A 22,123-nucleotide genomic window follows, 5' to 3' on the forward strand; every position below is an offset into this window, starting at 1 on the left:
CAGTTGTCTCCCTCAAGGACACAACTTTTCCTGTTCTGCATTAACATGTTCAAACCGTGAAAACGAAAGCCAGGAAATTCTAAACGTTAGACTCTTTTGTGTGTTATAAAAGATGGTTGGTGTTTGTTCCAGGAACAGTAAGTGATTGTGGTTTGTCAACAACAGGTGCCAGGTCCAGCTGGAACGAGATGCTGATACTCCCTGTTTTTGACAGTTACTGGTTTTGACTCACTTAAGATCCTGTGAGATGTTTCCAAAAACGTGACCTGAAAAATGTTCATTAATTCCTCTGATATTTTCCTTCTGGATCCAAGAATCATAGTTTTGCACCTTGTGGGTTTTTTTTTAATTTTTTTTTATTTTTTGCTCATGTGGCCTTCAGGACCAATTTATAATTATGAGTTATTGTAAAGTTCTGCTTGATTTCACGTCATTCCAGTGAAATACTTATCAGACTCTGAAACTAAAATAGAGAAAACAAAGAAGTCAATGATTACCATGCAATTTTGCACAGACATTCATGGTCCCCAGGGGAAGACTCGGGACGAGTTTGGTGACCTGGGACATTTCCTTGAGAGTCCTGATGAAATTTAGCCAAGACAATTATGGTTCAGATGATGTACTGTATTGAGTTGTTGATCCGGTCACTTTCCCTGCAGTGCCGCTCTGTTGGGTTGTTGACTCATTTTCTGTTTGAGTGACAAATCTCACCAAGTAAACAAACTTCAGTTTAACAGGTGTCAGTCTGAACAGTCTCTAATGGTGAGACATTTAATACATGAAGGACATTTTGAAGTGTCTTTTTCCTCCTTCATTTCTTAGGTTACATGTTTTAGGCATTTGTGCCTTTGAGAGGAAAGGACAGTAGATGGAGAAAGGGGTTAGCCTCCAAAAGTGGCTTGTTTGACTTGACCACCACAGACCAAATGTAGGCCTGTCTTTCTTCTTCAACTGTTTTTTTTTTTTCATTCTTTTTTTTTAAAATTTGTGTATTTTTCCATTCTTTCTTTGTTTTTGTTTTACTGCGTTCTTCCATTTTTTCTCTCTTTTCTTCATTTTTTTTTTACTTCGTTTCTTATTTTCCTCATTGTTTTTGTCTTTGTTCTTCTTTCTCTGTATGTTGCTCAGTCTTTGCTTGTCTTTTCCCTCCATCTTTTGTTGTCTCTTTAACATTTGGTTATTTTTTCAATGTTTCTTACTTTTTTAAACTGTTTTTAACTTTGCTTGTTTCCTCTTTTTTTTCTGTCTTCTTTTGTTCTATCTCGAATATTTTGTTTCTCTGTATGATTTTTTAAAATTCTTTCTTTCTTTCTTTGGACGATCAAGAACAGATCCGTAGCTCACCGGTGGCGCATCAGTCAGCGTTGCAGCCTCACAGCAAGAAGGTCTCTAGTTCGATTCCCTGCTTGGCCAGTGGGCCTTTCTGTGTGGTGTTTACATGATAGCTGGGATAGGCTTTAGCACCTGCGACCCTGAACAGGGTGAGCTGTTAAGGAAATGAATGAATGAATACATGGCTCACCTGAACCCAAGCACTGGAGAGGACTGGCGCTTCTGTCCACTAGTGGAGACATTACACCACTTAGTAGTGTCCTGTCCCTGATTGGCTGCTTTTTTAAAACCTTGCAGGAGTAGGTGGGGTGTTGGGGTAATGTCTTTTCCATTCCTCTTTTTGTCTTTGGACCAAAGTATACCCCCCAAGAAAACAAACTCTGGTTTTGATTAATTTCATCTTTGAAAGTGCCAAGTTGGCTATCTTGAAAAGCCGAAAGAATAAATTGTGTGGTGAAGGCTGGACTGATCAAGTTTGCTGTCTGAGAGGTTTGGTGGCAGCCGGTCTGAGAGTTGAATATACTTACTTCAAGCTGACTAACAGTTTGGATGGATTTAAGGAGGTGTGGGCTGTGAAAAGGTCCCATGTTCACTGGGACCTAGGACGGCTTTATTTTAGAATGCCTTTCTTTCTTTCCTACCCATCTTTGGTCTGTCTTCATGTATCCTTTATTTTATTGTAAAACCTACATTTACTGTAATCACACATTCAATAGAGATGGAAGTTGCAGGTTATCACCAACTCTCGTGACGCATCTGTGGTTCTCAAACCAGACGAGACACGTGAAGACCACAACAAATCCTAAGCAAGTGTTTTTTAAACCTTTAAACCAGTGTCAAGCTGGCTCAAACACAAGACAAACAAAATAGACTTTGTGATTGAACAGCTTCATGTGGGATCTGATAATAAGTTTTATGTGCTAAAAAACAAGTAGCAAACTAAACAGCATGGAGACAGTGTTTTCTTTAGTTAATTTTCAACTGTTGCCACATTTTCAAATTTCCCTCTTTCAAATAAACACCCAGGAATTACCCTGAGGACCTTTTAGTTTTTTCGAACCCTGTAATTACATAGTTTGGTTTGCACGTTCTGCTACATTTCACAATACAGAGAACACTTAGCCACATCATTTTCTCCACCATGGAGCTTCTGCACAGTTCAGTTCAATTAATATTTTCTCATCATATCCAGGTCTTATAAACAAGTCCTCATAAACACCTGAGATCCTATGACTGGATGTAGGAAAGGACTGTGTTCCTTGACATCTGATCTTATTTGACCTTTAGGTTACCTCATATTTTCACAGAAGGGGTTAGAGGTCAGGGTAGTCTGCGGCACCATAATTTTAAGTCTTGAACTATTCACACAAATTCTGGGTTTTCCTCTGATATTCAAAGCATTTCTTTTTGTTGATACCAAAACTTAACCTTTAGAGATTTTGAAGTGCAACCATATCCTATAACCTGTCTCTCGTGTCTCTGAAGTTGTTCTTGCCAAGTTACCATCCTGCATCCATCAATCAAAAATCTGCCGTTGAAAGAGAGGTTATTAAACCTGTCTGAGCATGTTGGAATGGGACATACCGGTGTCGTGCACTCATCCAACAGAAGAAGTTTGAACAAGTGTCAGAGTTCAAAACGAAAGCAACATTTGGACTTTTAACTCACCGGGGATTAATTATTTTGTCATGAGCGCTTCCGGCACATATTTACATACTTGCCTCTGTGTGCGGTGGGTGGAAGCAGAGAGAGTTTCTTAACAGCGTACACCAGTCTCCTCTGCTCACTTGCTCTGCAGTCATGGATGTGAAAGTTGTCTTTGTGACCGTCTGCCTGTTTGCTTTGGCCATCTACACTATTAAAGGTAAGGAAGTCTTGACCTTCTAGTTTTTTACATTAAAACCATGTACTAACAAACTGTATACACTCATAAATATATCATTCAAGGGAAGGTAGTTTATGTTAGTACTGATCTGTTATTTTATTACAAGCATTTCCATATGCATTGTTGTCTTATTAACAAACAAAAAATGGGCACAAACAATTTTAAAGTTGTGTGAATGCTTTAAAAGTTCATCTTTCCTTTTTTTTGTTTTTCTAACTTTTTAACTTTAACTTTCTGATCAGTCAATTTGAATGGTTACTTCTTTCTGCAGTCACAGTTACTCTTTGCTTAAATCTGACTTTCAGTTTTCAATCCCATTTTTTATTTTTTATGTATCAAATTAAGTTGTACCCACTAAGTTGTCTTGTACAACTATGAGAGGTAAGTAACAAGGGGGAAAATGAAGAGTGACTATTGGAAGAACCCATCACAAGCCAGCATATTTAAAACTTTTTTTTATTGTCATCATATTCTGTCATATAACCTGAATGTCTCATTGCAGCTGGCATCCCAAAATGCTGTGTCCGAATCAACAAGAAAATAACCCGAAACACGCTGCAGAAAGTCATAAGATGGAATGTGCAGGATAACAACGGTGCCTGTGACATTGCTGCAGTTGTGTAAGTTTAAGCCAATTTTTTGTCCTCCAGTTGTCCAGTATCATATTTCCTACACTGTCCTCTTCCCTGTCTAAATGTAGAGAAAATCTGGACATGCAAATAAATCAACAGCTCTGCCAAAAGAAAGTAACTCAAGCATGTAATCCAGGAACTACCATCAATGCTTTTGATGTAATTGAAGTGCATTTTTTTCTGTGGTTATTTAACTTTAAACACTTTTTTTTCTTGTGGGTCCACAGGCTGTATGTCAAAGGTCGCAAGAAGCCCGTTTGCGGTCATCCCAAGCTGGAGAAGAGTCTGATTAGAGCTGATCGGAGGAAGAGGCATGACGGCTGAAAACAGACCACTGAGATTTACAAAGAAATTTTTCACAAAACTTTTCTGTGAATCTTTTTTACTCCTGTCGTTGTTTACAAGAGCTGGTGTCATGCTCACGTCTTCTGAGCTGGAGGTGTTAATGCAAAATGTCAGGTTAAACTTGTGAAAAGCATTTACAGTGCTTAAAAGGTGTTTTTTCTACTGTGTTGTTTATTCTTGTCAAAGAAACTTTTTTACATTTCATATGGGCATTTTATCTTAGCTGTATTGTTAACATCTTTCATTATTAAGATGACGAATGGCGTGTTGTTGTATTTCAAGTGGGATGCATTCTTTTAGACTCTGCTACTCAATACAAGGTCTGTGATCTTTTACAGCATTATGGTGCCTCTTACATGATAATACATCTATGTTCATGTAAACTGTCTTTTAATTTAGGGTTCAAATGTCAAGAGAACGTTTGTATGTATGTATGGTTTGGTCATGTTTTTCTTTTACTTTGAAAGAATGTGACTTTTTCCTCCAACTTCTTTTTTATAAACACTTGCTTAGAGTGACTCTGTGAAGAGTGATTTCTGTTTGGGTTTTATTCATTTCTTATGAATCTTTCCAAAGCTGTCATACAAAGATACATCTCTGGTGACAGCCAAATGATATTTTTGATTATTTATATTTTTTAATTTCTTTTGAATTTACTGAATCAGAGTAATGCACATTAGTCTATATTTCAGCAGTGCGAGTAAATATGAACACTTTGCAATTAGCACAAAGGCTAAATTTTAGCCACCATCATAAGGCAAGTACTTAATAAATAACAAAAAAAACCTACTATTAGTTTGACAAACCAAAAGTGTGCCAACACACAAAACAACAAATAGTTAGACCTTGGGATGGACCCTTTTTCATAACTAATACAAAATAAAATGCAAATTTAGAGGCAAGATTTGCCCAAAAGCCTCTGAGAAAAAGCACCAGAGGAGAAAACATTGATCAAAACAGTAACCAAGAGTCAAATCAAGCAGACTTCAAAGACTCTTCTCCATCTTTTTGTTGTCTGATCATGTATGCATAACTTTAGGCTTCAAGATGATGAGTGAAACTTTTCATGTCTAAAAAAATCTTCACTTTCACTTACGGGGAAATATGACTGCACATTTTTACTGGCGTAAGAGTCACATAGATTTGAACTGTGTTTGTTCAGTCTTGTCCCGTGCTGGTGAAAGCCTGACCCAGTTGTCTTCATTGACATGACTAATCCTACAGAGATGAGCTGACACACAAAAGCTTTAAAAGCCACACTGTGTTGATTTATTGGATTTATTTGGCATCCATCCTTGGTGACTGGAGGATGATAATACAGAGGTGGTAATTACTCTAACTCCTGTTACGGTTGCTTTCAAACTTAAAGTGCTTTGCCCCTACTGTTTTTAGAAAGATTTTAACTTACAATGCCTCCAAGTAAAAAATCATGTAATAGATCTAAGTCTTTCAAAGAACTAACGCAAGAAATTACACCGGAGTCTGAGAGGAATTAACTTATCAAACCTATGCTGATTCTGCTTTTTAGCATCCAACAATATGTTGTATTGACTGCAAACAATAGTGATACAAATCAAACAAAGCCTGATCCAAAAATACCTGTAGAAAAAAGTTTCATTGGTGGCAAATATTCAGTGAACGATGTTGAAGCGTCAGGTTATCTGCAGTCAGTCTAGATCATGACTGATTAGCTGAGGTGCAGACGACATATATGCTGTCATGACAAAAACAAACTTTAACTTTGCTAGAAAGCTATTTATCATGAAAGTAACCACGTTTCTGAGCTGATGTGACAAACAATGTCTTATCCCTTTAAAATAAACCACCTGAGGAAAAATGCACTACTGCTTCTCTGTGAGCAATAACTTATCCATGTCTCAACTCAAGTCAGTGCAAGTTCCTGAAGCAAAGCTTATCAGACATTCAACATTGTGAATTTATGTGTTTTACATTTACCAGAGATGGTCTAACTCTAACCACTAAAGGGGTAAACTTTTCTTTAAACAGAGACCTAAAACTGAATCTAGTCCAGCTCCATTACATCAGCAGCAGTATAAGAAAAAGATGTTGAGAAACACAGGGTCAAAGCAAAGGTTAGCACAACACATATAAACATGTCACAGCAGTGTGCTGTTAAAATCTGCTGGCAGCTGAAAAATCTGTCATCATAACTCCGCAGTATATTGATTCATCAGCAGTTATGCTGTCAGAAGCATTTGGCTGGGGCTCATCTTTTAAAAGAAATGAACAAAGGAGTAATTATATACATCTTGACAGGAAAGAAGGCCATGAAGAAAACTAATCCCCAAAGACAATGACGCTGTGATCAGGGAGACTGGGACTGCATGAGAAAATTGAAACTTGCTCGTCAGGTCTTAAAGATTTGTTTCTTACTCAGAGGACTTCTCATGTCTGACCCAAGAGCACCCTCAAGTGGAAAAACTGCAAACAAAGAAATGTTACTCTACACCGGGGTGCCGAAATTCTTTTCAGTTGAGGGACAGAAACGAGTCAGGGTGGAGGGTCTTGGGCCAAAACTAAACTTTCATGTTGCAGTGCATGCTATTGAATATGCCTGTAGCATAACTGTGCAAAAATAAACACTCAAACAAGGAAATTTGAAAATTAAAACACATTTCTTTACTGTAATTCACAGCATGAAGTTACTGAACATCCATATGGTACAAATACTAGGCCTATGTCTTCAGAGACATTTAGCACAATATAACCTTTACAACATGAAACACAACATGCTCCTATGAAACAAAAATAGTGCATTTTCCATCCTTTTAAAATAAGTAATAGTAATAAAACTGGACACCTGCTAGGCTTAGACTTTTTCATTTTAAAGGAATACTTTATGTATATTATTTTGCATTAATCTAAAATATATATGAAATAAAAATTCAAACATGGGCGGTGGGCTGAAAAAAATGCTTGCAGGCCAACTTGGACAACCCTGGTCTACAGGAATTAACAGTGATATATATATATATATATATATATATATATATATATATATATATATATATATATATATATATATATATATATATATATATATATATATATATATATATATATATATATATATATATATATATAAAGAAACAAATATATTGTTTTAAAAAAAAACTAAATGAAATAACTGACCCAAAATGGGCTTTTGGGGTTTTATTCCTTTTTTTTTTTTTTTTTTTTTTTTTTTACGTTTGGGGTCGTTGTTACATTTTGGATCGTTGTTGAAAATCGGGTTCTGACATTAGTGCTAATCTTTTTTATTGAAATGCTGTAACATCACTTAGGAGTAACTTTAAAAAAACAACAGTTTTCAGGTGGGTATCCCTAACCTCATGAAACCCTCTCTTGTAAACCACCATTTAACATTAAGAAGACGCTTAATAACAAAAGTCTTTTATACATTTCTGCACTGAGCTACTTTCATCTTTAAAATAATTGTTAGAGATAAAATACATTTAAAGTGAATAGTGACAGTTTCCCCCAGCCCTGCAGTCATATAATGTTTCCAAAAGAATGAAAATTACGTTACTTTTCGGCTACTGAAAGCGAAAAAAAATAAACATCTAACGGCTGCTCATGTCACGTGACTTCCTGATTACGAACGTCCAGCCTTATCGACGCTCGCGCTCCCTCCCTGGCTCTCAGGGGTGGACCCTGCTACCCAAACAGGAATTACTCAACAGACGAGAAGTCTGCTTCAGTCCAGTTTCTGTCTGAAGATGTCTGTGAAAGTCTGTCAAGAAGATGTTGAACACTCGGGACAACTTAAGTTCCTTTCCGCTGTGTTTTACGCCGGTAGCTCGTTTCTTATTACAATGGTGAACAAAACCGTGCTGACCACTTTCAGGTATGTGTCGCGTTGCTGTCACTGCTGCCATACAATATAAAACACAAGAGAGAGAGAGAAGCTCACACACAGAGGGGATTATGTAACAACAACATTGCAAAATGGACTCTCACGTTTAATGTTGATCTTGCAGGTTTCCCTCCTATATGTGTCTCGGAATTGGACAGGTAAGTTACCAGGTGTGAAATATTTAATTTCTGTTATTTCCGCACTCTAAATCTGAGCCCCCTTTTCAGATGGCTGCCACTGTTGTGGTGCTCTATGCTGCCAAAATGAGCAAAACAGTCCAATTTCAAGACTTTGACAGAAGTATTCTCCTCAAAGTAGGTTTTGTTTTTAATTCTCCATTATTTACTAAGTGATTACACTTAATTTCAATAAATAATGCACCTTTAAATTTTTTCACCAGATTTTTCCTCTGCCATTGCTGTACGTTGGGAACCATATAACCGGACTGGCAAGCACCAAAAAACTCAGGTCTTTCCTTTCAGCTGTTTCCTACTTATGCTGATTTTTGCCCTAAAGTTTCAGTGCTCAAACTTTTTGTCTTTTACAGTTTGCCCATGTTTACAGTCTTACGGAAATTCACCATACTGATGACAATGTTCCTGGAAGTATATATATTAAGGTACTACTCATCTGTGTTCATGTACTTTGATTCCACTCATCAGATTTAGACATAAAGGTATCTGTGTGTTTCTGTGGTTCCATTATAGGAAAACATTTCCTAAACACCTCGTATTCAGTGTGGCTGCCATTGTCCTTGGCGCCATGGTCGCTGCCAGGTATGGATTTATTTTTTAATGATTTAACCAGAGTTGTTTTAAGGTTGAATAAGATTGTGTCCATGTCCTGTCTTACAAAAAAAGGTCTGTGATTTCCTTCCTTCTTCCTTGTCTTCCAGCTCTGACCTGGCATTTGACATTCAAGGATACACGTTCATCCTGCTTAATGACGCCTTCACTGCTGCCACCAGTGTCTACACCAAGAAGAAAGTTGGCTCAGATGTAGGTTTTCCTTTGCAGTCTGTACAGATTTGAATCTGTTGTTCTTTATGGACAAGAGTGCCTTGTTTGTTTGCTTCTATATCATGGTCCACTGCTAGTCAAATGAGGGGATTGTTAAAGGGTAAATCCTTGCAAAGTTGCTCTGCCAACATAGAAAGACGTTTGAAAAACTTCTTTCAGTTTTGTGTTCCTTGACATGAAATAGTTTTTGTTTCATTTTACCTATTATTCAAGAGTCAGTGGTGACTGATTGATTGATTTTTGTTAGGTACACCTAAAGAAAACAGAAACAGGGCCACACCTTGATAAAACCTTCATGAATTTTCTTTTTTAAACATCAGCAGGCTGGAGCACAAGCTGTTAATTTATTTAGGGTTATGGTACAATGAATACATTGTGGTATGCTTCTATGTGAACATACAAGAAAGTTGTCTAATACTTTTGTCTTTTTCTTAGAGCCTTGGAAAGTATGGTGTCTTATTTTACAATGCACTAATCATCATCATCCCTACGCTCATGGCAAGTGCATATACTGGAGATTTACATGAGGTACATACTTTATGATTACCATGTAACACTTTGTTCACTTGTCTGCTCAGACTGTGCATTTGTCCCTCCTTACCACCATGTTTTGTATCTCCAGGCAGTCACATTTGAGGACTGGGTTGAAGCAACATTTATCTTCTGCTTCCTAATGTCGTGTCTAATGGGGTATGTTCCTTTCATACTCTTCAAGCATACTATAACACCAACTTACCTTATATTTTTAAAGACTAAGTTGTGTTTCTTCAGGTTTGTGTTGATGTATTCCATAGTCCTGTGCAGCTATTACAACTCAGCGCTTACTACTGCAGTTTTGGGAGCCATAAAGGTAAGAACACAGTGATAAGAAGACTCTTTGTCGACTTAAGTGATAAAGAAATCACAAAGCACTGCATATTTTTAATAAGGCTGAAGTATTTGAGTATTAAACAATGCCACCATTGAACACCACTATAACTAGTATTTGATATAACTTTTAACAGGTTTTTCTTTCTATCTTGTTTAATAACATTTTCTCAAGAATGTAGCAGTAGCCTTCATTGGCATCTTTGTGGGGGGAGACTATCTGTTCTCTTGGACCAACTTCCTCGGCCTCAGCATTTGGTAAGGGTGAATTTTAATTTTCTAGTTTTCTTACTGATGCACTACTTCTCTATATATTATTGTTTAATGATTGTCATTTCCTGACTGTGACATAAAATCCCCTCAAGAGTGGGAGGAAACCAACCTATGGCAGGATACCAGGGTCCAACTTTTCTTCAATATTATACTTATTGGGCTTTTTAGGAAGAACAAGACAATACAAACACAAGTTCTAGTAAGACAAGTCAACAAATACATATTAAAGGTTTACACACCTGAACAAGGCTAAACACTCAAAATCAGGCAGGTACAAATCCATAATTATGTAATCGTTTAGTAACAGTTGTGCTGAATAATATCACTGAATTAATGCATTACGTCATATTCTGATCTGTTAGTACGTCTTGGCGGGTGACAGTCAGAATGTGCTATAAACTGTCTCATATCCCAGAACAGCACTGTGTTTTCCCTTCAGTTGGTTTAGTTGTTTTTTTTTCCATGACTTAACAGCTAGAAATTACAAATGTTAACACTTCAGCATTTCTGTTTTTTTTTCAAGAGCAGCATTTGGACATTAAAAGCCATAAATAGGCCAAATGTCAGATTTAACCGGGTTCATGACAAATACACTCTGACACACCCTGCTAGACAACACCAGTTCATGTCTCTTACCAGTATGAAATATACAGTAATCCTTTTAAACCTTCTGTCTTGATACATGCATATAAAATGGTTGTAATTGGACATTTGGGCCAAAAATGCGACTCAACAAGACATCTGTGATTTTTCTGAATAAGATCATTTTCTGATAATATTGAAACTCTTTTCTTTAAAATTATGTTCTCACATGGAATAATACTGAAAGATTCCCTAATTTACATATTAGAACAACAAAGAGAGTTTTTAAATCCAACTCTTACATGCCTTAAATAGAAGAGTATCAGTTTGGTTTTAATTGATGCATACCATTTTTTTTAATAACAGTTATTGATAGACTTATGTCTAGTGGGTTCGTTTTTGCTGCAGTGAGCTGACGGTGAACAGGTCAGAGGCCAAATATTGCAAACTTTTTGAAATGCAGAAAACATATCTGACCGTACTGTAGTCAACTACAAAAAAGGCTTAGTTGCTTTTTCTACATGCCACAATAAGGAAATGATGCATTGAAATGAAATTAATCTAAACAACCCAAAGAAAATAGATCACATGAATTATTGTCGTATTCTGGAAGATTGTTGAAAATGTGCATGTTAACATATGCAATTAAAAGTGATAGCACTATCAGTATCCTCACGAGATCTTTGATCTTTTTGTTTTTTAGTATGTCTGGTGGACTAATGTACTCGTATCTGACCTTTCACAACAAACCATCTGGAGGTAACACTGGAGCAGTGCAGGAACTGAAGATTCACATCTCGGAAGACTCAAAAGGTCCTCTGTGACTTAAAAGGATAATAACTGTTCTTTAACCACTAGGTGGCATTGTTCTGCTCCATATTGGAGCTAAATATATGCTCTGTAATTTTATTTTTTTTTGTTCTCATTTAAAATTATTTGATTTCCCAGAAAACATACCCAGCAAAATCATGGGTGAATAAACCACAGAGAAACACACATGTGTTTACAGTTTGTTCAGTGATTGTTTATTGAAGACCAGTAATTATAGAACTGTGTGGACAGTCTTGTCAGAGTAACATTATTTGTGAAATATGAAATTAAAATGCCTACCAAGCAAGCCCTACATTTGTCAGAAACATAAAAAACTGTTGAGGGTTGTTAGCGGAGGGAAAAAACAAACTAATAATTCAACTTCAAAGCTTTCCACAAATTATGCACAACCTAACAAACACGTTTATATATTAAATGCCATACTCTTGTCAAACCAAAAAAATAGACTAAGGGTTAGAAATGCTTCAAAATATACTATGATTGGGTACAATAAATCATTTGGTGTTTTGATTATCAGTATTTTACTAGCCTTCCAGTTTCATTGTAGCTCCAAAACGGTCAGTCGTAAATTAAAGATTCAGACTTAGCTTGAGTAACAGAGCAACAGGCTGTTGAGTAGTTATGAGAGGTTTCATACAGTGTTGAAAGATGTAGTGTTGCTTTAACGTAAAATAAAAACACCCAGCACTACACACATCAGTTTATGGAGAACAGGTGCCATCTGTTTATACTGTATGACTAATTTAATCTCCAGTGCATTGCAAGCTTAATCCAATAATTAAAGTAAGTGCTCTGTTGAAACCAATAGGATGTTATCTAAGAACTCTAAACTTAAATTTTTGATGCTTGTAGAGCAAATTCTTTTAGGGCTGTTAAACGTGTTAGAATATGTTGAAATTTAAAGTCAGAAAAACTTTGACTGCCACCTTTTAATATAAAAAGTGACTGACATACATTGTAAAATATATGGGCTCTTGCTAGGAGACAACTTCAGGGCTGTAGGTTTAATTGGTCTATGTAGGAAAACGTAGTTAAACCAGAAACTGGTTTCTAAAGGTGATGTAAAACTTCATATTTTGTTAAAAATTATGTCTTTACTAAAATCCAGAAGCTAAATTGGGATTATCTTCTCTCATATGACTCTGGTGACTTTATGCAGATAGAGACATGAATCAAGTGCTGAATCTGCCAGTTTGGATTAGGCTTGCAATGATCACCTCTTTTTCTGCATTAAAAAAATGACCATGCCAGACCAATTCAGCACACTTGACAGCTTTTGTTTCATCCTCACCAAAACTATCAGGGCTTGTCTGAGTCATTCCTACCTTTCCTGTCTTCAGCAGCTGTGGAAATTGTTCTCACAATGCTGAAAATGAAACCTGTGGGCATGAGAGGCCATCTGATGGTTGGAATGCAACGTAATAATTCCTATGTCGAACCAGACCCTGTATCATTCTGTCCATCTGAGCTTAAACCATATAAACATCAGTCATACACACTCATAATATACTTAAAAAACTCGTTACCATCAAAGTGCAAACAAAACAAATTAAACACAACAGATACTCATTCCTTGCCTTTAGAAGGCAGAAGAAAGAGAGACATTCTTCATGTTGTCAAATCTACAATTATAGCAGCCTAAAAGGATAAAATGGAAGCTGAATAAGGTGCTTTAGCTTGTGCCTTCCTGCTGCTGCTGAGGGAGAGTAGTTGGTGACTTGCAATATCCCTAATATCAGGTCAATTCAGCTCTCTTCCCTGTGTTTTGGAACTTGCAATAAACTTTCTAGTCACTGATCTGCCGTGATGCTTGTTTTCCACTCCAGCACACAGCAGGAAGGCAGGTTGGGAATAGAGGTAAGATAAGGACAAGGAGGGGGCTTCCAGGGTTGAGGAGTGGGAGGGTGTTCAGGCAGACAGGTTGTTGGCCAGCTCGATGAGAGCCAGAGCACCATGGAGACGCTCTCGTTGCTCCTGTAAGCGGCGCTTGGCGGCCCCTCCTCCTCCGTTTCCAGCCTGGGTGCCCTTCTCCTCCTCCATGGGCTCGTCCTCATCCCCGTTTTCTTCATCAGAGTGGAGGAACTCCATGGGATCCTGCTGCTCTTGGTCCTCTGCTCTCACTTTTCCCTGTGCCTTCACCTTGGTGGTTGTAGGGGCACGCTGCTCACGAGTTTGCCAATACCTGAAGAAACAGTGCGTTATTAGAGACAACTCAAACATCTGATGACTGAGAACACACCCAGAGGACCAGTGTGTGTATGCTCTTACTTTGCAAGCCATTCTGCCACAGCCTTGTTATCCACAGACTGGGCCTTCCCCTGGCCCTCTTTTGGTTCCTCTCTCTTCAAACGGGAGAAGGGATGGTTGGGGCAATGGCGGTTGGCGTGTGTGAACCGGTTGCCACATCCTGCAGAGAAAGCAACAGGTATGTGTGCATGCAGTGAGATATGTGACAAAGTAAGATGAAAATAGATCCTTTGAACATCTTGTTTTTAACACAACTCCTGAGAAAAACAGGCAGCAAGTTTAATTTTGTAAATCTATATATTCCTGTGCTGCGTTTATCAGGTACTTTCCGAATGCATCAAATGTTACAAATCCTCACTTACTGTTTGCTACACTACAGACAACTGGAAAGCACCTAAAAGCAAAAGTATCCACTCTGTGTTGTTTGCTTTGACTATATCACTCAACTGAATCATTTATGCCTTCGAACCCACCTTTCTCAGAGCAGACAAAGGGTTTTTCCCCAGTGTGCAGCCTCTGGTGTGTCTTCAGCTGACCACTCTGGACAAATGCCTTCCCACAGTTTGGGTAGTCACACAGATAGGGCCTCTCTCCTATAAGGGACATGTGGATATTGCGTTACCATTTGGCTGCTAGTTCTATATCTGCTATAAAACACTGAATTGTGAAAAACAAAAAATGGAAAAAATGTTATTTCACAAAATAAACACTTTTCTGATAAAATGCAAGTGTACTTTCCAGCTTAATGTTTACTGAACTAGTCTCCCTGTCCCTCTCACCAGTGTGTGTCCTCTTGTGAGCCTGCAGGGACTTCTCTCTTGGAAACACTCGGTTGCAGATGTTGCAGCGAATGCGGCTTGATGAAGTCTCCCCTTCAGTAATAAGCTCCCGGACAGTGTCAGCCCGCGGACGGCCTCTGCGTATTCCATCCTGTTAGCAAGAATACACAGGAGTTTTGACCTAAAGTAACACTTTCAGAGCAAATATAGGCAGAAATAGCACAGAAATATATATCAGGTGATTTAATAAACTTAAAAAATATGATTTAACTTCAGAAGATATAGTTTAAGGCAAATAATGAATAATTACCACTTTATTACAAATATGAGTTTTGTTTAAATATATTCATTTCAATGCTGTGTAAGATAGTGCTCATTTAGTATTTTTTGCCATGTGAGTTTACATGAATCAGAATCTCCATTGCTGATCTCACGTGTTACATTGTAGCAGGGAGCACGTTGCAAGATCATAATTCACATCCGGTTACAATTTTGGCGCGCGTTTATACGTCATGTATGAGCAGCTGCTCCAGAACCAGGAAGTAACTGGGGTTTAAAATCCACCATGTCACACCCTAATGCGCGGGCGTTTTTTTTAAATGACTCTCCTTCTCGGCCATATTGCGGCCGACTTAACCGAAATTATCATTATTTGAGTATATTTCTGTGAAGAACTGAGCAATTGACCTCATCAGTATTTAAAATGTTTATAACGCCTTAGTTTTTCCTATTTTGCGCATGTACAAATGACCTAAACATCACATTTGCGCATATCTCCTCTCCAAGCTTCCATAAAGTAAGTAAGTGAAAATACATTTAAAGTGTTCTCATAACTTTTTGACTACATAAAACGTTTAAAGCAGTGATTTCGGAGACAATCTAGACTATACAATGGAAAAAGTATTCAGACTTTGCTTTAACATCTGTCACGCCACATGATATGCTGAGTTTAACTATGGTTAAAATATCTCTCACATACCCTAATCTGGTCAGGCGAAGGTGCCGTGTCTGCCTCCCTCGCTGTCTGGGTCCCGGTGGGTGACGAAGCTCCGCTCATTGAGCCCGGGCTCAGACTCACATTGTGGGCGTTCTCCCCCCATTTCCACGGGTAGACCATGAAGTCGCTGAAGCCGGGGCTTGTCGGTGTCAGGGCCTCTGCTTTCCTCGGCTTGATCGGCGTGGTCTTAATGACAGAAACCAAAACCCTCTTAGGCGAGTCGTTGCAAAAAATGACGTGCGGATGCTTGTTTTCAGCCATTGTGTGGCACAGATTAAGAGCTGCAACTGTAACTGAAAACTTTAGAACTCAGTAAATGAAAGTCATAAATAGTGCGCCTTTTCAGTCGGGAGTGAATATGTCCTTCATTTCCAAAGAGGATTCGAAAAAATACAGTCCAGCTCTATCCTTCACTAAAAAGTATCCAAAGATACAGTAAGATATGAAGATGACGATGACTTGTTTCCCTCTACTCGTGAAGGGTCCTCTGAACTACTCAGTGTGCGCCCCCAGAAGCGTTGTCCCGCGTTGCAAAATCGCGCCCGAGCAGCCAACTAACCAATCAAGTGAGGGTATCACATCCTGGATGTCAGAAGTAACCAATGGCCACAGCCACGGATATTCACCTCCCCAGCTTGGTAGCCAATAAGTAGAACGGAATAAGTCCTGTATGTTGGACCAATGAGGTTTAAACATTTGACGCGCTCTTGCGCATTGACATTTAGAGAGGCCAATAAAGAGAAGGGGGCGTGTGTCGGGCCGTGCCTGAGCCAATAGGAGTGAAGGGCGGTTAATTTCGCCCTGCAGACGAGCAGATGGCTCTTTCCCGCGCTGGGAAGTCTGTTTATGTTATTATAATTTAGTCAATTTAAAGGGAAGGGAAACGGTGGCACCGAGGCGCCAAAGTTACGTAATCATTTAGGGCGGAAACATTTGAACAAAGGATTTACTGTGACAGCCAAAAAAACAGAAACAGAACGTTATTTGAAATTGGGGAAAAGACCTATGGAAAAGACATATATCAAACTAAACTTTCTTCTATTATGCCTAACATACAGCAGCCAACCCTGTTTACCCCAAAGATCCTTTTCTACATGAAACTGTTTTAATTCAGAATTATAAACAACTGATGTCACTAACTGCCTAAACTATTGGCACGAGTTCAGATAGTTGACCCAAATATAGGTTTGGTTCATAGAGGTGAAATCTCTGAAAAGATACCCACATAAACAAGAACAAAGAAAAGGAATGCAATCTGTGTTATTACGAGTTACTCCAGTCATCCATGGGGGTGCAATAAGAATTTCTGTTAGTTTTTATGAGCCTGTTCAACTGCTGCCAGTGTGTTTGTCTTGGTTGTTTGAACATGTTTGCCTCTCTTTCAACTGAAAAAACAGGCCAGTCACTGTGACTCATACATTGCCACTAAAATATAGCTGGGAGCAGATTTACTGCCAAGTCTACATTGATATTCAAATTTTGCTCTTTTATACTTTTTTTTGTTGCTACACAGATTTTCACAGTTGAGTTTAACACTTTAAATTGCAGAGGGTATATTCAAATATGTAAAATAATGTGTCAGACCCAAAATGAGACAGCTGGTTTGATTTTAATTTCTCTGAAGGGACAGGGTCAGACCCTTGTGACTGGATTGTCACTGGCTTTGTGTGGTATGTAGTGCACACACAAATGAACTACTTTTTACCCCCTTTTTTTCCAGTGTATATGTATGACTTTAAATGAAAACTGCATGGCAACTCAAGATTTTTTCTCCCTTTTTAATCTCTAAAGAATGAAATATTCATTTTGTATAGTCATGTTTACATGTAATGTAAAAAGAGAACCTGCTTTACTTTTGTAATACAGCACTACAAGTAGCCTTGTTGCACCCATATATTATAAATGGCCACCAATAGCCACTTCTTGCTCTGCCCCTGGTTTCCTGTTATATTTCGCAACTGGTATTTTTCATCTACATGACAACTTTGTTCTTTGATTATTTTTTTAATCATCTTATCATCATATAGGCTTTAATAGTCCCTTGAACAACTTCAAGAAAAGTGACACCACTGACTTGTGCTTTTTGCTCTGACCACTAGATGCAGACAAATTTCACCCAGGAAAAATTATTCAATCCCATTTATTCTGCAAGTCAGTATGATGCAACTTCATTGATTTTGGACTTACAATACATACACAGGGTCGTTTTGCAAGCTGTAGTGAGATGTTCATTAGTTGTATGACACAGATAGTCTAAGTAACAGTAAAAAAAGATGCATTAAATGTATTGTCCAGTTGAGATCCTACCCTTATGATGACCTTGATGTGTTAAAACATGGCAGCAGCAGCAAAAACAGAAGAAAATTGTATGATTGGTATAATTTTCAATAAATGAAATGACACTAAAGACATGTTGAAAAGGAGCAGGGCCACACAGACAGATATATTCCCCTTCAGCTGAGGTTGCATGTGCCATTCAGGGCAAAGGGCAAGCTGTATGGGCCTGGGCAATTGTTCAGCTATAGCATTTTGTAGTACAACTACTACTACTAGTACTAAATAGTAATAAAAATAAATACATAAATAAATAAGACTATCAATTACTGTTTTTTTTGGGTTTTTTTTGCACTTCAGGGCCACCGTCCAATTCCAGTCAGCCGATGGTACATTTTACTAAATTACTGAAAAAGTTCATAAGATTTCTTGGGAATAAGTGTAGTTGTGCATTGTTTTAGCTACAAACGTACAACGAACAACTGGGGGATAACTAGTTTAATACTTCGGATTATTTTCAAGGAAAAATCGTTGCGTCACAGCCGCTGTTCGGACAGTTGTCTCCAACTTGTAAAAACCACGAGCCAAGAGTGAAGGGGCAACTGCGATGGACAACGTGAGTCATCGTTGACTGAAAGTGAAGGACTAAATCCTGTCGGTGAAATAAGAGTTGGGCTTACGATTGTAATTTATGTAACGTTCGCCTGATGTTGACTTGAAACGTGTTAACTACTGTTACGACTGTAACTAGCTGAATTGCGTAGCTAAACTGTACACGAGAAGCATTTGTCCTAGCTAGGTGAAATGCTATGTCCTACCATATCAAGCTAGTGTAACACGGAATTTCACATAGTTAGATAAATACTCATATACTGAATGGTTATGTATCGTCTTTTGCGTCTAAAATGCTATTCATACCCTCTTACTGACACCCGGCTATGTTAGCCGTTACACTCATATAGTATAGTAGTAGTTAGTAGGGCTCAGAATAAATGACGTTAGATGGTACACTATCGAACGTCATTTATTCTGAACGTTAGCAGGAGTGGTTTCTGGAAATGCTGGCCCAGTAACAGCCATGCCGCCCATCTCTTTAGGTGGAACATTATTTTAATGTTCAGTGTCATTACAGTTGAAGAAGAAACAAATTAAAGTGTTACTCCCATTGTACATTGAACTTATCGTAAAACATTGCTGTTAAACGTTGCACAGAACACTTTCTGTTGATCAAAAAAGAGTCATACTGTGCCAACTGATGCAGCAGACCCCCAGTAAGCACAAAATAATTTCACTACATTAGCAGAAGATCTGAGCCAAGTCTGTACACTGAATATTGATGAGTGAATAGCCAATCGATGAGCGTGGGCGTTGCGTTGCTTGTCACCACACGTGCAAACATTTAAAACTGTCCAAAAACTGTGGAGCGCATTCGGTGGACGTTCTCAGTGGCAGATCTTTCTGTTGATGGGATTTAATTCACTGTTTGATTCTGAAAGATAAGCCGTCATCCTGAGGAGGGAATCAGCCTCTAATCTTTCCTCCTCACACACAGGATAAAATGCTTCCGGACGCATACGGCTGCGCCGTGGCCAACAGGTTCGGTAATCTTCTTGATGACGATGAGGATCCGTTCGACCTGATCAACAAAGTGGAAACGGAGAAAGAGAAGAATAAAAAGAAGAAAGATGATGATAAGAAAGGAAGGCAGAATAAGCCTGGTCAGAAGGAGTCACAGAAGGATAGACGGGTCCCCAAACCGTTGGATGCTCAAGCCCCAGTCCCAGGTAAGCCAATGCTTTCCTGTCTGCCGTGTCATCACACAGGCTGTGCGATTCAAGCAGCTGATAGTATTTCTGGATTGCGCGGTCTAGCCAAGAATCATCAGTCTGCCCAGGCTTTGTCAGCGTCTGATTGTGTGTGGTCAGCAAAGCTGCAGAGCACATGTGCAGGCGGTCTGGGTGGGTATTCCTCTCTGTCCTCTGGGGTCATTTGGAGCCAAATGTCAATCACTCTTTTGTAGCACATGCAGGAGTCTGTTTAGTTAATAAACATGATTTTTACTGCAAATGAATTGCATTGTGACCAGATTCTTTGCCAATTCTTTTCACTTTTTAAAGTTTGTTTTTAATGGTAAGTGTTTGACAGAGTTCAGCAGGCACATGCAAAACTGCAATTAACTGGTAGGTTTTTTTCCTTTCCTGAAATGTAATCCCATTTTTTGACAACTTAATAACGGATGAAATAAGAACTTGTGATGGTTTTTTTTTGTAAGGCATTTCATGACGCCTGACTGTACCAAGTGTGTCTTTGAGATGCTTTGATTTAAAATAAGACTACCTGTCCTCAGCCCGCAAGCAGCAGCAGGCACGTCCAGGATCTGGAGGAGAAGACAGAGTGGAGGCCCAGAGGGGCGCAAAGAGAGCTTCCTTTGGGGACCGCAGAGGAAATCAAGTGGACTACCCCCAGGAGTTTTCTGTCTCACAGTATGTTCACACACTCATAGGCTAAGACACACTCTACAACAACTTCAACAGCTCAGTTTAGGATGAAAAGCATCAGAGAAGCGTCAAAGCTAACATACTGCTTGTTTCAGGCCCTCCTTCAAAGGAGACTCAGACTTCAGAGACAGAGAAAGCTTCAGAGGTGGACGAGCTCCAAGAGGGGGAGGACGGTACCCAAGGAACCCTGACAACTTCAACCAGAGAGGCAAGAGAGCATTTGATCGACACAACGGAACGTAAGGCCTTCTAAAAGCTGTAAGCAACAACACTCTTGTAGACTATTCCACCATTTGACAGCTTTCCCAATGTTAACTGCAGGGGTATGTCTCCTGAAGAGAAGAGAGGGGGCAGGGGGCCCTGGAACTGGGGTAGTGTTGATGAAGTTGGCAGGTTAGTGAAGTTCTGTTAACAACATGAAAAAGACCACTTCTGTACTTTGGCATAACAAAAACACAAAGCTTTCTGTCTTCTTTTAAGTGAGCAGATGGAAGTGACATCAGATGCTCTTGTCAAATCTGGGGACTCCCCAACACAAGGGGAGGAGGAGAATCAGAATCAGTGAGTGATACCCAACAGCATCCACCTTAGAATTCACCTGGTCCAGTGGACAGTATGAGCCCAAAACTGTTAGTGGAGATCATACTGTACTGTTTTTAGATTCAGATTAAATATGGAAAAAAATACCCAGCCTCTTTGCTAATAAATACAGACTTTGATTAAACAGACTGGGTTCAATTTTTTTTTTTAAATCTTGATAGAGTGATGGAAGAAGATGGAGAGATGATGGTCCAGGTTGCAGTGGAGATGTCCTTGGATGAGTGGAAAGCCATGCAGGAGATGAGTCGTCCTAAAGCAGAGTTCAATATCCGCCAAGCAGAGCATGAGATCCCTTCCAAAGCCAAGGTCATCCACAAGTCTAAGCACCTAGAGGTGAGAGAATGTTGATGTTTTGAGAAAGAGTCTATGAGGTTGTTTGTTGGCTGGATAAGCCTCCCTCCTTTTGTGTAATAGTTGATCTCCAAACCGCAGAATGTCAAAGAGAGTCCTGAGCATATGGAAGAAGACGGCAACTTCCTCCGCAAGTCTGTGAATGACATCACCTCCCTTATGGACATCAACTTTGGGAGTCTTGGGCGCCCCAGTCGTGGTGGACGGGGCCGGGGACGTGGTGGTCAGACTAGTCGCCCAGAGAGACCAAAATCCATTCCGGAGAGGGTAATCTACCAGCTATGGGCATAGTCTGATTTTATGTTCTTTTAAACTGCTCCTCTTTAGTTATCACACAAGACGGCCACAAGCAAAAAAGAACATGACTGGTAAAACCATTTAAGCAGGGCTGTTCCCTTAAATTTTCACTCATTTTATCTATTTGTTTCTTTTGTCAGGCGTATGATCCTGCTCCTAACCCGGATGACCCAGAGGACTTCCCAGCCCTATCTGCTGGATTGTGACTGAATTCACTTTTGGGTTAACCTCCTGCTGGGGATCAAGGTTGCACTTAACACAAGCTAAAAAGATGTCACTGTTTACATGTTCCTGCTGTTCTTAAGGTTTGGGGTTTTGTTATACTTTACTTTGTTCTGTTGCACCAAGGCACACTATTCAGCACGTCTACTGAAGAATAAATGCTTTTGCAAGTTTATCTTGGTGATGGACTTTTGTTTGCCCCTAATGAGAGCTGT

At 39.0% G+C, this 22,123-nt stretch overlaps 4 protein-coding genes across 5 annotated transcripts; 3 read left to right on the forward strand and 1 right to left on the reverse strand.

The window, feature by feature from the left end:
- The first annotated feature begins 3,132 nt into the window (after positions 1-3,132).
- Positions 3,133-4,253, forward strand: ccl27a (chemokine (C-C motif) ligand 27a). The gene is made up of 3 exons (XM_074671216.1): positions 3,133-3,196; positions 3,720-3,837; positions 4,077-4,253. The coding sequence occupies exons 1-3, from the start codon at positions 3,133-3,135 to the stop codon at positions 4,171-4,173; spliced, it is 279 nt and encodes a 92-aa protein (XP_074527317.1). The 3' UTR covers positions 4,174-4,253.
- A 3,610-nt stretch (positions 4,254-7,863) lies between these two features.
- On the forward strand, positions 7,864-11,795 carry slc35d2 (solute carrier family 35 member D2). Its single transcript, XM_074671145.1, has 12 exons — positions 7,864-8,062; positions 8,196-8,229; positions 8,299-8,385; positions 8,472-8,539; positions 8,619-8,690; positions 8,779-8,847; positions 8,967-9,069; positions 9,526-9,618; positions 9,713-9,780; positions 9,862-9,940; positions 10,133-10,215; positions 11,516-11,795. The coding sequence occupies exons 1-12, from the start codon at positions 7,935-7,937 to the stop codon at positions 11,634-11,636; spliced, it is 1,005 nt and encodes a 334-aa protein (XP_074527246.1). The 5' UTR covers positions 7,864-7,934; the 3' UTR covers positions 11,637-11,795.
- Positions 11,796-11,830: 35 nt separating this feature from the next.
- znf367 (zinc finger protein 367) lies at positions 11,831-16,243 on the reverse strand. Its single transcript, XM_074671146.1, has 5 exons — positions 15,649-16,243; positions 14,670-14,820; positions 14,364-14,483; positions 13,912-14,050; positions 11,831-13,825 (listed from the first exon to the last, which is right to left on the reverse strand). Exons 1-5 carry the CDS (start codon positions 15,925-15,927, stop codon positions 13,552-13,554), a joined length of 963 nt encoding a protein of 320 aa, XP_074527247.1. The 5' UTR covers positions 15,928-16,243; the 3' UTR covers positions 11,831-13,551.
- A 3,088-nt stretch (positions 16,244-19,331) lies between these two features.
- On the forward strand, positions 19,332-22,065 carry LOC141790226 (intracellular hyaluronan-binding protein 4-like). Of its 2 annotated transcripts, none has more exons than XM_074669949.1 (8): positions 19,332-19,724; positions 20,288-20,423; positions 20,534-20,677; positions 20,760-20,831; positions 20,919-20,999; positions 21,200-21,371; positions 21,453-21,656; positions 21,827-22,065. In XM_074669949.1, the coding sequence occupies exons 1-8, from the start codon at positions 19,499-19,501 to the stop codon at positions 21,890-21,892; spliced, it is 1,101 nt and encodes a 366-aa protein (XP_074526050.1). In that variant the 5' UTR covers positions 19,332-19,498; the 3' UTR covers positions 21,893-22,065. The 2 variants fall into 2 exon arrangements, with proteins under 2 accessions (XP_074526050.1, XP_074526051.1); XM_074669950.1 differs by having other exon boundaries at positions 19,334-19,724; positions 21,471-21,656; positions 21,827-22,064.
- Positions 22,066-22,123: the final 58 nt, after the last annotated feature.

The sequence above is a fragment of the Halichoeres trimaculatus genome, unplaced genomic scaffold (assembly GCF_033239565.1).
Source record: "Halichoeres trimaculatus isolate MK-OKI-2021-1 unplaced genomic scaffold, fHalTri1.1 fHalTri1_scaffold_5, whole genome shotgun sequence".
Classification (NCBI taxonomy): Eukaryota; Metazoa; Chordata; class Actinopteri; order Labriformes; family Labridae; genus Halichoeres; species Halichoeres trimaculatus.